The sequence below is a fragment of the Nycticebus coucang genome, chromosome 8 (assembly GCF_027406575.1).
Source record: "Nycticebus coucang isolate mNycCou1 chromosome 8, mNycCou1.pri, whole genome shotgun sequence".
NCBI classification, from domain to species: domain Eukaryota; kingdom Metazoa; phylum Chordata; class Mammalia; order Primates; family Lorisidae; genus Nycticebus; species Nycticebus coucang.
Genome location: NC_069787.1, coordinates 92,632,458 through 92,648,481, shown reverse-complemented (window position 1 = coordinate 92,648,481; position 16,024 = coordinate 92,632,458). Strand labels below are relative to the sequence as shown.

Below are 16,024 nucleotides of genomic sequence, written 5' to 3'. Positions count from 1 at the left end.
TCTATTTAGATCTTTGAGTTCTCTCACGCTTCCCTTTTCCCGAGCCTATCACTCTTATATTTACTTTATTATACATATATTTATTCCTTAGTATTTTATTTTATATGCTATTTAAGTACCTCTTTTTTAGTTTAAAACTGTTCATTTCTGTTACAAACAAAACAGAACAATAATTGAATTTCTATTCAATTAAAACTGTAATTTTTGGGCGGCGCCTGTGGCTCAAGGAGTAGGGCGCCAGTCCCATATGCTGGAGGTGGTGGGTTCAAACCCAGCCCCGGCCAAAAAAAAAATCACAAAAACAAAACAAAACAAAACAAACAAAAAAAAAAACTGTAATTTTTAATACAAACAGAACAATAAAGGCAATAATTTTTTATTGCCTTTCTATCTTGTGACTTTGCTCAACTATTTAATTTTAGTACCTCTTTTTTTTTTTTTTTTTTTTTTGAAATTGCGACAGTCTCACTGTATCATCCTCGGTAGAGTGCCATAGCGTCATAGCTCACAGCAACTTCCAACTTTTGGATTTAAGTGATTGTCTTGCCTCAGCCTTCTAAGTAGCTGGGACTACAGGTGCCCACCACAATGTGTGGCTATTTTTGTTGTTGTTGCAGTTGTCTTTGTTGTTTAGCTGGGCTGGGTTTGAACCTGCCATCCTGGATGTGTGTGGCTGGTGCCATAACCACTGTGCTCCGGGTACTTGGCCATCTCTTTTTTTTTTTTTTGAGATAGTCTCACTTTATCACCCGTGGTAGAGCATCATGGTGCCATAGCTCACACAGCAACCTCAGATTCTTAGGCTCAATCAGTTCTCTTGCCTCAGCCTCCCAAGTAGCTGGGACTACAGGTGCCTGCCACAATGCCTGGCTATTTTTCTTTTTTTAGAGACCTCGCTCTAGTTCAGGCTGGTCTTGAACTCCTGAGCTCAAGCAATCTGCCTGCCGCAGCTTCCTAGACTGCTGGGAATACAGGTGAGAGCCTCCACGTCCAGCCAGTTTTAGTACCTTTTTGGTAGGTTCCTTAAAAAAAATTTTTTTTTTTTTTTTGTAGAGACAGAGTCTCACTTTATCGCCCTCAGTAGAGTGCTATGGTGTCACACAGCTCACTGCAACTTTCAGCTCCTGGGCTTAGGCGATTCTCTTGCCTCAGCCTCCCTTACAGGCGACCACTACAACACCCGGCTATTTTTTTGTTGCAGTTTTGCCAGGGCCGGGTTTGAACCTGCCACCCTCAGTATATGGGGCCGGCACCCTACCCACTGAGCCACAGGCGCCACCCAGTTCCTTAAAATTTTCTTTTTTTTTTTTTTTTTGTAGAGACAGAGTCTCACTATACCGCCCTCGGGTAGAGTGCCGTGGCGTCACATGGCTCACAGCAACCTCTAACTGTTGGGCTTATGCGATTCTCTTGCCTCAGCCTCCCGAACAGCTGGGACTACAGGTGCCTGCCACAACGCCCGGCTATTTTTTTGTTGCAGTTTGGCTGGGGCTGGGTTTGAACCCACCACCCTCAGCATATGGGGCTGGCACCCTACTCATTGAGCCACAGGCGCCGCCTCCTTAAAATTTTCTATACAATCACATCTTTATTAGTAAAGGACAGTTTTTATTTTTCCTTTACAATATGTGTACCTTTTATTTTTCTTTTCTTTTTTTATTTTTTTTGAGATAATTTCATTATGATGCCCTTGATAGAGTGCTGTGTCGTCACAGCTCACAGCAGTCTCAAACTCCTGGGCTTAAGAAGTGATTCTCTTGCCTCAGCCTTTCAAGCAGCTGGGACTATAGATGCCTACCATAGTGCCTGGCAATTTTTGGATTTAATTCTGATTTCTAGTTAGCTGGCCTGGACCAGGTTTGAACCCCCCAACTTTGGTGTATGTGGCTGGCGCCATAACCACTGTGCTACGGGCATCAAGCCACCTTTTATTTTTCTTGATAGTTTTGAGTTTGGGAACTTAATATAAGAAATCAAAACTATATATTTTCTTATGTATAGCATAACCATTTGATTTTTAAAATAAAAGTTATCTAAAGAAATTCTGATGTCATCACATATGATTTCTTATCACCTGACTTAAAGCTCCTGTTTGTTCTTTTTGAGGCCCTGGAGATGTACAAGGATGATTGGAACAAAGTGTCAGAACATGTTGGAAGTCGTACTCAGGATGAATGTATCCTCCATTTCTTGAGGCTTCCCATTGAGGACCCATACCTTGAGAATTCAGATGCTTCCCTTGGGCCTCTGGCCTACCAACCTGTTCCCTTCAGTCAGTCAGGAAACCCCGTCATGAGTACTGTTGCTTTTTTGGCATCTGTAGTGGACCCTCGTGTGGCATCTGCTGCAGCTAAAGCGGCTTTGGGTATGTATGGACTTCTCTAAGCTATCTTTTCAGTATATCTTAAATTTATTTCTCTTACATAAATAACAAGAAATGAGACAGCATCTCTAAAAGATAACCATGTTCTTTATAAATGTATATTATAATATTTTAACCTAAAGTACTTAAATATAGTAGTTTTAAAATAAATAAATTTCTTTATTTGTTTATTTTTTGATACAGAGTCTCAGTCTGTTGCCCTGGATAGAGAGCTATGGGGTCAAAGTTCACAATACCCTCAAATTCCTGGGCTTAAGTGGTCCTTTTTCCTCAGCCTCCTGAGTAGATGGGACTACAGGTGCTTGCCACAACACCCAGCTAGTTCTATTTTTATTATAAACAGGGTCTCACTCTTACTAAGGCTTATCTCGAACTCCTGAGCTCAGGCAAGCTCCAGCCTCTCAGAGTTTTATGATTATAGGTATGAAGCTTGGCCGAAAAAGAAGAGCTTTAAAAATCACAGGGGTAGGCCAGGAGCTGTGGCTAACACCTGTAATCCCAGCATTCTGGCATTCTGGGAGACTGAGGCAGATGGATTTCTTGAACTCAAGTGTTCACAACCAGCCTAAGCAAGAGCAAGACTCTGTCTCTAAAATATAGCCAGGCGTTGTGGGTGCCTGTAGTACATTCTGGCATTCTGGGAGGCTGAGGCAGATGGATTTCTTGAACTCAAGCATTCACAACCAGCCTAAGCAAGAGCAAGACCCTGTCTCTAAAATATAGCCAGGCGTTGTGGGTGCCTGTAGTACTAGCTTAAATTTTAGGAGGCTGAGACGAGTGTCACTTGAGCCCAAGAGTTTGAGGTTGCTGTGTGCTATGATGCCACAGCACTCTACTAAGGGCAACAAACTTAAGACTCTGTCTCATAAAAAAAGAATTAGGACAGATTTCTTTGGGAGATCTGGATGGCTCTGCTACTTCTTTCTTATTTGAGATGCTCTTGATAAACATAAAGGATGGGGGTTTCTTTAATTACAGCTATTATTGATTGCAGCTCAGTCCACAGTCACCAAGATGTGACATCAACCCAGGTGCCCATCAACTTATGAGTGGATTAATAAACTGTTGTATATGTATACCATGGAATCCTATTCAGCCATAAAAAAGATGGAGACTTTACATCTTTTGTACTAACCTGAACAGAGTTGGAGAATGTTCTTTTTAGTGAAATATCATAGGAATGGAAGAGCGAGTATCCAATACTGATGCAAAGCCAGTAGAGAACTAATATATACCCACACAAAACAAAAACTCAGTTTCATTCAAGTTGGCATGGCTCAGCACCTGTGGCTCAAGCAGCTAAGGCGCCAGCCACATACACCTGAGCTGGCGGGTTCTAATCTAGCCTGAACCCGGCAAACAACAATGCCAGCTACAACCAAAAAATGGCTGGCATTGTGGCAGGTGCCTGTAGTCTCAGCTACTTGGAGGTAGAGGCAGGACACTTGCTTGAGCCCAGGAGTTGGAGGTTGCTGTGAACTGTGATGCCAAGGCACTCTATCCAGGGCAACAGCTTGAGGCTCTGTCTCAAAAAAAAAAAAATTCAACTTGGCAGGAGGGAAGAGGCGAGAAGACGGAGGGGCCTTGGTGTGCTCTCATCTAATGGGCACAATGTAAGGGTAGATTGTAACCTAATTGTTTGGACCCTTATATTAATCTGAAATAAAAATAAATAGGTCAGGTGCAGTGGCTCATGCCTGTAATCCTAGCATTCTGGGAGGCTGACATGGGTGGCTCTCTTGAGTTTCAGAGTTCAAGACCAGCCTGAGCAAGAGTGACACCCCATCTCTACTAAAAATAGGAAAACTAGCCTTGTATTGTAGCGGGCACCAATAGTCCCTACTAATCTGGAGGCTGTGGCAAGAGGATCACTTGAGCCTAAGAGTTTGAGGTTGCCTTAAGCTAAGATAATATCATGTCACTCTACACAGGGCAACAGAGTGAGACTCTGTCTCAAATATATAAATAAATAAAATATAACTACTTTACAAAAAAACAAAACCCAAAACGACTGCAGGGGCAGATGAGGGTTATGGGGGGTTATTTTGTAATCAATTTTGAATTTCAGGTAACTGGCAAAGGAAGCCATTTAAACATTCTTGGATCACGTAAATTAAAACTACAACTTTCTCACGCCGTAGAACCCTTTGTAGGCTTTATGGTTGTTTAATCCTTGAACTTCTGTTTGTTGTTGATTTGTCAACCTACGCTAATTAATATTTCACTGAGTGATTAAATTTCGACAATAATTTTGATAGTTACTAAGAGTAATTTAAGGATTTTTTTATTTGTAGTAAGATATTGTGGCACGTAGTATAGAAACCTAGAAGATAGACTTTCATTGTTCTTGTCTTTCATTTGGTCCTTTCATTTTGCTGATACAGAGGGACTGAGTGCCTGAAGAGTTTGCTACACGTGTACTAAGGCAATAATAATACTGTCTTGGATTTCCTAGTGGTCTTATATTGAAGCAAATATTGTATAAAATGGGTTACTGTTCCATTTTTATTATTGAACCAGAGGAGTTTTCTCGGGTCCGGGAGGAGGTACCACTGGAATTGGTTGAAGCTCATGTCAAGAAAGTACAAGAAGCAGCCCGAGCCTCTGGGAAAGTGGATCCCACCTACGGTCTGGAAAGCAGCTGTATTGCAGGCACAGGGCCTGATGAGCCAGAAAAGTTGGGTGAGTCACTTCTGTAGTCAAGGATAGGGTTAATAGATATTTGGATTCCTTGTCATCTTAGTTAAATAATCAGGTTTATTTGTACTTAAGGGTACAATGATCAGTATAAACTTTTTTCTTAAGGTTAGTATAAATTTTTTTCTCTTGTCTCTTCCTTTGTGGTCACTGGAACTCAAATAAAACATTGTCTGATGCCTGTTAGCAGTATTGTGATTGTGAAGTATCTGATGTCTGTTGGTAGATCTAGGTTTTGAGAATATAGATATAAGAATATAGAAAGATGTCTGGAAATGCTGATAAAAATTAAGAGTACTGAAAGGACTTTTGTGATTATTTTTTACTTTTATGATTATTTTAAGTTCAATTTTGCTGAATATTTTAAATTTCAATCTTTTTTGTTTGTTTGTTTTGTTTTGAGACAGCATCTCAACTATGTCGCCCTGGGTAGAGTGCCGTAGCGTCTCAGCTCACATCAACTTCAAACTCTTGGGCTTAGGCGATTCTTCTGCTTCAGCCTCCCAAGTAGCTGGGACTACAGGTGCCTGGCCCAATGCCTGACTGTTTTTTGGTTGCAGTTGTCATTGTTGTTTAGCAGGCCCAGGCCAAGCTTGAACCTGCCAACCTCAGTGTATGTGGGCGGTGCCCTACTCACTGAGCTATGGGTGCCAAGCCGTTAGTCTTGTTTTTTGTTTTTTTGTTTTTTTTATTGTTGGGGATTCATTGAGGGTACAATAAGCCAGGTTACATTGATTGCAATTGTTAGGCAAAGTCCCTCTTGCAATCATGTCTTGCCCCCCCAAAGTGTGACACACACCAAGGCCCCACCCCCCTCCCTAGTCTTGTTTTTTAAAGTTTGAGAACCACTGTTTTATTTTTATTTTTATTATTTTTATTTTTTTGATACAGAGCCTCAAGCTTATCACCCTGGGTAGAGTGCCATGGTGTCACAGCTCACAGCAACCTCCAACTCCTGGGCTTAAGTGATTCTTTTGCCTCAGCCTCCCAAATCGCTGGGACTACAGGTGCTTGCCACAATGCCCGGCTATATATATATATATATATATATATATTTTTTTTTTTTTTTTTTTTTTTGGTTGTAGTTGTCGTTGTTTGGTAGGCCGGGGCTTGATTCAAACCCACCTGCTCTGGTGTATGTGGCTGGCACCTTAGCCGCTTGAGCTATAGGCACTGAGCCAGAACAACTCTTTTAAACTAAGGAAAAATTTCTATAACATAAAATTCCCCATTTCAATCACTTAAAAGTAACCTGTAGTATATTCACAATGTTACGCACCTAGAATATTATCATCCCTCCAAAAGGAAGTCTCATATCTGCATACTTGGTTTTTTTTTTTTTGGTAGAGACAGAGTCTCACTTTACTGCCCTCGGTAGAGTGCCGTGGTGTCATACGGCTCACGGCAACCTCCAGCTCTTGGGTTCACGTGATTCTCTTGCCTCAGCCTCTCAAGTAGCTGGGACTACAGGCGCCTGCCACAACGCCTGGCTATTTTTTGGTTGCAGTTTGGCTGGGGCTGGGTTTGAACCCGCCACCCTTGGCATATGGGGCCGGCGCCCTACTCACTGAGCCACAGGCGCCGCCCCTGCATACTTGGTTTTCCTTAGCCATGGTAACCACTCATCTGCTGTCTCTATGGATTTGCCTATTGTGGACATTTAACATAAGCAGAATCAAACAATATATGGTCTTTCCTGTCTGACTTCCTTCACTTAGCATAATGTTTTCCAGGTTCATCCATTTTGTAGCATGAATCAGTACCTCTTTGTTTTCTTTGCTGAATAACATTTCTTTGGGTAGATATAACAAATTTTATTTTTTTCTTCCTTTATGAATGTTTACATTGTTTCCACTTTTACACTCAGCTGGCACTTATGTGCAAGCATTTTGGGGAAGGGAGGTTTTTCACTTCTTTGGTGGGGTATATATCTAGGAGTGGAATTGCTGAATTATATGATAGTTCTATGTTTAACTTTTTGAGAAGCCACCAAACTGTTTTTCATAGTGGCTGTATTATTTTATGTTCCTTCTAGTTAATGTATGAACCTCCTATTTCTCTTTTCTTTTTTTTCTTTTTGCAGTTTTTGGCTGAGACTGGGTTTGAACCCACCACTTCCAGTATATGGGGCCAGTGCCCTACTCCTTTGAGCCAAGGCGCCACCCTGAACTTTCCTATTTCTTTACATTCTTGCTAATACTTGTCCTTTTTTCCCTTCAATAGCCATCCTAGCAATTTGATGTAATATGTCTTCATGATTTTTATTTGCATTTATGACTAATTATCTTAAACTTTGTGTTTATTGGCCATTTCTGTATTTTCCTTGGAATATTCTGTTCAGATCCTTGCCCATTGTTTTAATAGAGTTTATTTGTAGAGTGGTTTTAGGTTCACAGCAGAATTGAATAGGATGTATAGAGTTGCTGTATACCACCTGACCTCACACATGTGGTCTCCTTTCCCACACCACAGGGGTACATTTGAGTCTATGTTGACTAATTCCCATCAGCCAGAGTCCAGCATTTTACTTCATTCTGTAATTGATTCTCACTTGTTGAACCACCCTTGCAATTTTGTGATAATTGTGATAAATCCCATTTGATGAATGTAGATAATCCATTTCACATGCTGTTGGGTTTGATTTGCTAGTATTTTGTTGAGGATTTTTACATCTATACTCATAAAGGATAAATATTGTCTGTAGTTTTCTTGTGACAGATTTCTTTTTGTTTCTTGTTTGTTTTCTTTTTTTTTTTTTTGAGACAGAGTCTCTGTTATTCAACCTAGAGTGCTATGGTGTTAGCCTAGCTCACAGCAACCTCAAACTCCTGGGTTCATTCAATCTTCCTGCTTCAGCCTCCTGAGTAACTGGTACTACAGGTGCTTGCTACAATGCCCAGCTAATTTTTCTATTTATTTATTTATTTTTATTGTTAAATCATAGCTATGTACATTAGTGCAATCAAGGGGTACAATGTGCTGGTTTCATATACAATCTGAAATAATCTCATCAAACTGTTCAAACTGGTGTTTTCTTAGTTATTGTATGTAGACATTTGTATTCTGCATTTTAATTTTTCTGTTTGTAGTAGAGATGGGCTCAGTCTTCTTTAGGCTGATCTTGAACTCCTGAGCTCCAGAGATCCTCCTGCCTCAGCTTCCCAGAGCACTAGGATTACAGAATTCTTGTCTTATGAAAATACTGACTTGAAAGAATGAGTTAGGAGTTATTCTTTTTGTGGGGGGTGGGAGGGATAGAGTCTTGCTCATTTGCCCTAGGTAGAGTGCTATGGCATCAAAGCTCAGAGCAATCTTAAAAAAATTGTTCGAGGCTCACAGTGGCTCACACCTATAATCTTAGCACTCTGGGAGGCTGAGATGGGTGGATTGGCTGAGCTCACGGGTTCCAGAGCAGCCTGAGCCAGAGCAAGACCTCATCTCAAAAAATACCTGGGCATTGTGGCAGGCACCTGTAGTCCCAGCTAAGGGAGACTGAGGCAAGAGGATCGCTTGAGCCCAAGAGTTTGAGGTTGCTGTGAGCTATGATGCCACGGCAGTCTTCTAAGGGCGAAAAAGTGAGACTCTGTCTCCAAAAAAAAAAAAAAGTTCATTTTTGTTTTTCTTTTTTAAGAAGAGTTTCAGAAGCATTGGAGTTAATTTTTCTTTAAATGATTGGTAATATTCACTTGTCACTCATCAAGTCTTAGACTGAAGTTCCCTGTTTACCGGTTCACTCTCTTTTCTTATTGTAAGTCCACTGAGGTTTTTTTTATTTCTTAATGAGTCAGTTTTGGTAGTTTGTGTCTTTCTAGGAATTTGTTCACCTTAAATAGGTTATCTAATTTGTTGGTAAATGGCCTGGCACAGTGCCTGATGCCTATAATCCTAGAACTCTGGGAGGCTGAGGAGGGAGGATCTCCTTGAGCTCCGAAGTTCCATACCAGCCTGAGCAAGAGATCCCAACTTTAAAAAGTAGAAAAGATTAGCTGGATGTTGTGGTAGGCACCTGTAGTCCCAGCTACTCGGAAGGCTGAGGCAAGAGGATCACTTGAGCCCTAGAGTTTGAGGTTGCTGTGAGCTTTCATGATGTCACAGCACTCTACCCAGGGTGACAAGAGTGAGATTCTGTCTCAAAAAATAAAATAAAGTATCAATCTAAGCCAGGTGGAATGGCTCACACCTGTAATCCTAGCACTTTTGGAATTCGAGCAAGGAGGATCATTGAGGCCAGAAGTTTTAGACAGCTTGGACAACATAGCAAGACCTCATATTAAAAGAGAAAATAGAATAAAAAATAGGCAGGCATGGGGGCTTTGGCCTATTGTCCCAGCTGTTGGGAGGCTGAGACAAGATGATCTCTTGAGTCTAAGAGTTCATGATCACAGTAGGGTGTGATGACACCACTGCACTGTCGTTTAGGTAACAGAGCAACACCCCATCTACAAAAAAAACACAAACAAAAAACAAAGCACGAACAAAAAAGTATTGATCTAGCTATCTCATCCTGCAGGGATGGAAACTGATTTTCGGATTAATAAACCTTTTACTCCAGCTGCTTTGGTTTAGAGATGGTTCATTTGTCCCTACCAACATTCATGTTAAAATTTGATTCCTAGTCAGGTTCAGTGGCTCATGCCTGTAATCCCAGGTAATTCCAAGAGCTAGGGAGGCTGAGGCAGGAGATTACTTGAAGCTAGGAGGCTGCAGTGAGCTGTAATCATGCCAGCTTGGGCTACAGAGCAACACTCCATCTTCTAAAATATTTAAATTTTACAAAATATTTAGAAAATTAACAGCAATTTGAGAGTATAGTAATTCTTAGCTTGAAAATTTACCTTTTCGGCTCGGTACCTTGTAGCACAGTGGTTACAGCACTAGCCACATGTACCGAGGGTGGTGGGTTTGAACCTAGCCCGGGCCAGCTAAGCAACAATGATAACTGCAACAAACTACCAAAACTGACTCATTAAGAAATAAAAATAGCCAGGTATTGTGGTGAGTGCCTGTAGCCCCAGCTACTCGGGAGGCTGAGGCAAGAGAATCGCTTAACATTCCAGATCACATCTCTTATGCTCTTTGTTGAGTCTGTACCACCAGAATAGTACCCAGCTTAGGTGGGAAAATCCTGGCACTAATGAATGCCTGGGTCTTAGTTTCTTCTACCTTTTTTGTTTTTGTTTCAATTGCAGGGAATTTTCCCTGTGGTCATAGAATTGAAAAGGATTGACAAAGCCTTCTTATTTGATTGAATGAGGCTTGTGTACTTTGCCAAATGAGAGGCATGTTTTTGTTTTTTTTTTTTGGTTATGCATAGTTTTTTTTTTTTTTTTTTTTATTGTTGGGGATTCATTGAGGGTACAATAAGCCAGGTTACACTGATTGCAATTGTTAGGTAAAGTCCCGAGAGGCATGTTTTTACATGTATATTTTTAAAACATGGTACATAATATCATAAGCATTAGTAGTTAAGGAACATGTTGTAATTTGAGTGGGATTTGAAACAAAGAAGACAAATATCTAGCAAACTCAGTCCTTCTGGGTCTAGATTCTCATAATTCATTAGTGAATGTGTGGTTTCTGCAGAATGCAAATGTTAGAATAGATTGCTGCAGAAAGAATTCGAGAATATAAGGGCTGTTTTTTTTATTTTTTTATTTTTTTGAGAATTTTATTCTGTTGCCCAGGCTAAAATGCCATGATTTCAGCTTCGCTCACAGCAACCTCAAAGTCCTTGGTTCAAGAGATCCCCCTTCCCCAGTCTCCTGAGTAGCTGTGACCACAGGTGCCTGCCATGATGCCCGACTAATTTTTCTATGTTTAGTAAAGATGGGATCCCCCTCTTGCTGGTCTCAAACTCCTGAGCTCAAGGGATCTTCCTTCCCCAGCTTCCCAGAGTGTTAGGATTACAGGCACAAAGCTGGGGCTGATCTTTGAGTATTATAAATAATACAATTAATTAATTAATTAATCTGATCTAATTCCAGTGTCTGGAAGTAGCCTATCATTTATCCTGTGCAAGTGTATTGTATACTCACTAGCAATGGAATTTGTGTCCTTCCATAATTTTAAAAGCACAAAGGAAAATATGACTAAATACAATGGTAATATTTTAGAATGAGTTGTGAATGGGTTTCTATAATCGGGCTGTGACTAATGGAATAAATTGGGAAACAGCAAATGTTTCTTGGAATTGGCTCAGTGGAATTATGATAGGAAGTCAACAGTGTTCTTCTTACTCTTTGTCTAACAAAATAATGCCTTACTGTATGGCATGCCGATTTGAAACAGAATGGATTTTACTTAGCATGATAATGTGTGTACTTGGGTAATAGGTTCATGGTAGTATTTATTGTGATATTTAGTTTACTGTGTTGCACATGTTACATATACTTTATGTGTATTAACTATGGGAAGATAGGATAACAGGAAAAACTATGCTTTGTGATGAAATATAAGGCTTTTGATTCTTGTCATTAACCTATCTAACCTTTCTTATAGCACTAGCCACATGCATGGAAGGTGGCGGGTTGGAACCTGGCCTGGGCCTAATTTGGATTAGGGAGGAAATAAGTTGAATATTCTTGAAATGAAAGTAAAGCTGCATAAGCGCTCAGACACTTAAGTTTATATTTTAACAGATTTCCTTAGAAATTATTTAGGAAATTAGTGTTAGCTTGTGAGAAGGGGCTTCTTCAGTCCATCTCTTTGGTCATTCACCAAAAAATACTGATTTCATTAAATTTGTATATTTGTTGATGATACTCATATTTGAAATCTTTCATATTTAACTAAAAATATTCTTTTATTTACCATGAGATAATAAGGGGGAATGTAGGATAAGTTAAATCAAAAGAAATGAAAGAATTTTATAAATTCTTAGATATAGTTGGAAACCAACATGTCTTTCATAGTATCCATGTTTGGTCCACAATATATATCAGGTTCTTTTTTTAATTGGTCATTTTAGTTTCTTTCTTTCTTTTTTTTTTTTTTTAAGAGACAGAGTCTCACTTTGTCTCCCTGGGTAGAGTGCTGTGGCATCACAGCTTACAGCAACCTCCAACTCCTGGGCTTAGGTGATTCCCTTGCCTCAGCCTCCCGAATAGCTGGAAACTACAGGCACCTACCACAACACCTGGCTATTTTTTGTTGCAGTTTGACCAGGGGCAGGTTCGAACAGGCCACCCTCGGTATATGGGGCCGGCGCCTACCCACTGAGCCACAGGTGTCACCCCCATTTTAGTTTCTTTTCAGGATATCCCTTTGGAGGAAGTAGTATTGTTTTTATCTCCTTGTACTACATATGTATAAAAAAACTTAAGTCATTGAGAGGTTATATAGTTGTGTTGGTATCTGATCTAAATTTTCAACCTAGATCTGACCAAAGTTCAACCTCTTTTTATTTATTTAATTATTATTTATTTATTTTTATTTATTTTTTTGAGGCAGAGTCTTACTATGTCACCCTTGGTAGAGTGCTATGGCGTCAGAGCTAACAGCAACCTCCAGCTCTTGGGCTTAGGCAATTCTCTTGCCTCAGCCTCCGGAGTAGCTGGGATTACATGTGCCCGCCACAATGCCTAGCTATTTTTTTGGTTACAGTTGTCATTGTTGTTTAGCAGGCCTGGGCTGGGCTCAAACCTGCCACCTTCAGTGTATATGGCTGGTGCTCTACTCACTGAGCCGAGCCAATCAACCTCTTTTTAAATGTAGCTTCCAGAAGTATAGGCTTGTCTATTGTAGTTCTGTTCATTGAATAAGAATCTTTAAAGACATTGTAGATCTGAAGCATTGTACTATCTTATCAACTATGGGAAATATCATAGTAAAGGACCTAGGCTCTCTTGAGAACTCATGATCTGCTTAAGCAAACAGGCAAATGCACCCAGCAGATGAGCTGTGGTTGATGCATCTTTGTGCCATTTGAATGCCAAAAAAATTCACATACTACAGTGCAAGTCACTGTATCAGAGTGTGCCAGAGAAGCTCTGGGACAAAAAATGAGATTTTTTATTTTTTAACTCAGCTGGCATAAATAAAGCTGTAAATGTTTTATGTCAGTGGTTTTCAACTTTCCTGATGCAGTTCCTGTGGGTCACAACCCGCAGGTTGAGAACCACTGTTTTATGTTATCGTGTCTTTTTTTTTTTTTTTTTTTTTTTTTTGAGACAGAGCCTCATACTGTTGCCCTGGATAGAGTGCTGTAGCATCACAGCTCACAGCAACCTCAAACTCCTGGGCGTAAGTGATTCTCTTGCCTCGGCCTCCCAAGTAGCTGGGGACTACAGGCACCCGCCACAACGCCTGGCTATTTTTTGGTTGTAGTTGTCATTGTTGTTTGGCAGGCCTGGGCTGGATTCGAACCCACCAGCTCTGGTGTATGTGGCTGGTGCCTTAGCCGCTTGAGCTACAGGCACTGAGCCTATCATGTCATTTCTTTGTATTCTGGGTTCTAGGGTACTAGTGGACAAAGTAGGCCAAAATTTCTGCCCTTGTTGGCTTTATATTTTAGAGATGTAAGATGGACAACAAATCTAATCAAATAAGTTAAATGTGGAATGCATGAGTTAAGTGTAACTTATATATTCTATATACATGTTGGATGATAAGTGCCATGGTGAAAAATAAATGGGATTGGAAGGATGAGGGTGAAGTTTGAGAAATTAATTTTATGTGGTCAGAGACTAACTCACTGAGAAAATGACGGCTGAGCAAAGATGTAAATAAGGTGAGCAATGTTGCTATGTAGACATCTAGTGCAAACGTGTTCCGAGCATTAGAAGCAACTAGTTTAAAGGGTCATGACAGAAGCTACCTGGTATAGTTGAGGAACAGCAAAGAGGCACATTTACAAGTAGCTGGGTTGGCAGGAAAGAACAGTCATGTGAGATAAGATGGCTTGTGAGCCACTATAAATTTTTAATATTTATTTTAAGTGAGGTGGATCTAATGGAAGGGTTTGAGCAAAGAAGGGTGTCAGAATCTAACATACACAGACACACACGTGTGTATTTATTTATTTTTTGAGACAGAGTCTCACTATGTCACCGTTGGTAGAGTGCTGTGCTGTCACAGCTCACAGCAACGTCAAACTCTTGGGCTTGAGCTATTCTCTTGCCTTAGCCTCCCAAGTAGCTGGGACTACAGGCGCCTGCCACAACATCCTGCTATTTTTTTGTTGCTGTTGTCGTTGTTTGACAGGCCCTGTCCGGGTTTGAATCTGCCACCTCTGGTGGCAGCCCCAGTGACTGGCGCCCCAGCCCCTGAGCTATATGCACTGAGTCTCTGACCTGTATTTTAAAAGTCTTGTTCTAACTATTAGATTGAGTATAGACTCCCCTCTAGAAGTTGTTAAACTGATTTTTTATTATTCAGATAGCTTATGTAATATATTTGAATATCAGAGAAACTTTTCTTTGGTCTGTATGGTGGCTCAGTAGTTCAAGATCAGCCTCAACAAGAGTGAGATCCTGTTACTAAAAGTGGAAAAGGTAGCCCAGTACTGTGGTGCATGCCTGTAGTCCCAGCTTGAGGTAAGAGGGTCACTCAACCCCAGGAGTTTGATGTTTAAGAAAAGAAGCTTCTGGGCGGCACCTGTAGCTCAGTGAGTAGAGTGCCGGCCCCATATGCCGAGGGTGGTGGGTTTGAACCCAGCCCCCGCCAAACTGCAACAAAAAAAAATAGCCGAGCGTTGTGGCGGGCGCCTGTAGTCCCAGCTACTCGGGAGGCTGAGGCAAGAGAATCGCGTTAAGCCCAAGAGTTAGAGGTTGCTGTGAGCCATGTGACGCCACAGCACTCTACCTGAGGGCGGTACGGTGAGACTCTTGTCTCTACAAAAAAAAAAAAGAAAAGAAGCTTTTTGGGCGGCGCCTGTGGCTCAGTGAGTAGGGCGCCGACCCCCATGTACCAAGGGTGGGTGGCAGGTTCAAACCTGGCCTAGGCCAAACTGCAAAAAAAAAAATAGGCGGGTGTTGTGGTGGGCACCTGTAGTTCCAGCTACTCGGGAGGTTGAGGCAAGAAAATTGCCTAAGCCCAAGAGCTGGAGGTTTCTGTGAGCTGTGACGCCATGGCACTCTACCGAGGGCGACAAAGTGAGACTCTATCTTAAAAAAAAAAAAAAAAAAGGAAAAGAAACTTCTTTACTGCTTCAATCCTATTAAACAACTTTATTAAATTTTTTTTACTTGACCTGAAAATGAAACAAAATAGCTTTTTTGTTTGTTTTCATTTTTGATACAGAGTCTCCGTAATGTCACCCTTGGTACAGTGCTTGTGATGTCACAGCTCACAACAACTTCAAACTCTTGGGCTCAAGCAATTCTCTTATCTCAACCTTCCAGGTAGCTGGGACTACAGGTGCCCGCCACAATGCCCAGCTATTTTTTGGTTGCAATTGTCAATGTTGTTTAGCAGGCCCAGGCTAGGTTTGAACCCGCCAGCCCTGGAGTATGTGGCCAGCACCCTAGCTGCTGAGCTATAGGAGCCAAGCCCAAAATAGCCTTTCTGATAACATGTTTATTATAGCAGACGTACTGAAATATTGATAGGATAGTACCATGAAATCCTTTATACCTACCAATTAGGTTCAATCTTGCCATATTTATCTAGCTATCCTAATAAGTATTTTTATTATGTTATTTTTGTTGAATTATTTCAAAGTAAGTTAAAGATGTCATCATTTATTTTTATTATGTTATTTTTGTTGAATTATTTCAAAGTACGTTAAAGATGTCATCATTCTTTGTACCCTAAAAAATTCACCATTCATTTTAAGATATTTGCCTACATTGGCTTGGCGCCTATAGCACAGTAGTTACGGCACCAGCCACATACACGGAGAGTGGTAGGTTTGAACCCGGCCTCGGCCACTTAAAACAACTGCAACAAGAAAATAGTTGGGTGTTGTTGTGGGCACCTATAGCCCCAGCTACTGGGGAGGCTGAG

At 40.8% G+C, this 16,024-nt stretch overlaps 1 protein-coding gene across 2 annotated transcripts in view; it reads left to right on the top strand.

The window, feature by feature from the left end:
* The window catches only part of SMARCC1 (SWI/SNF related, matrix associated, actin dependent regulator of chromatin subfamily c member 1), a 216,417-nt gene that overhangs the window by 130,967 nt on the left and 69,426 nt on the right, over nucleotides 1–16,024 (top strand). For both annotated transcript variants that reach the window (XM_053600509.1, XM_053600510.1), the window contains exons 20-21: nucleotides 2,107–2,365; nucleotides 4,904–5,065. In XM_053600509.1, the coding sequence (XP_053456484.1) occupies nucleotides 2,107–2,365; nucleotides 4,904–5,065 (421 nt within the window). The remainder of the gene's footprint in view (nucleotides 1–2,106; nucleotides 2,366–4,903; nucleotides 5,066–16,024) is intronic.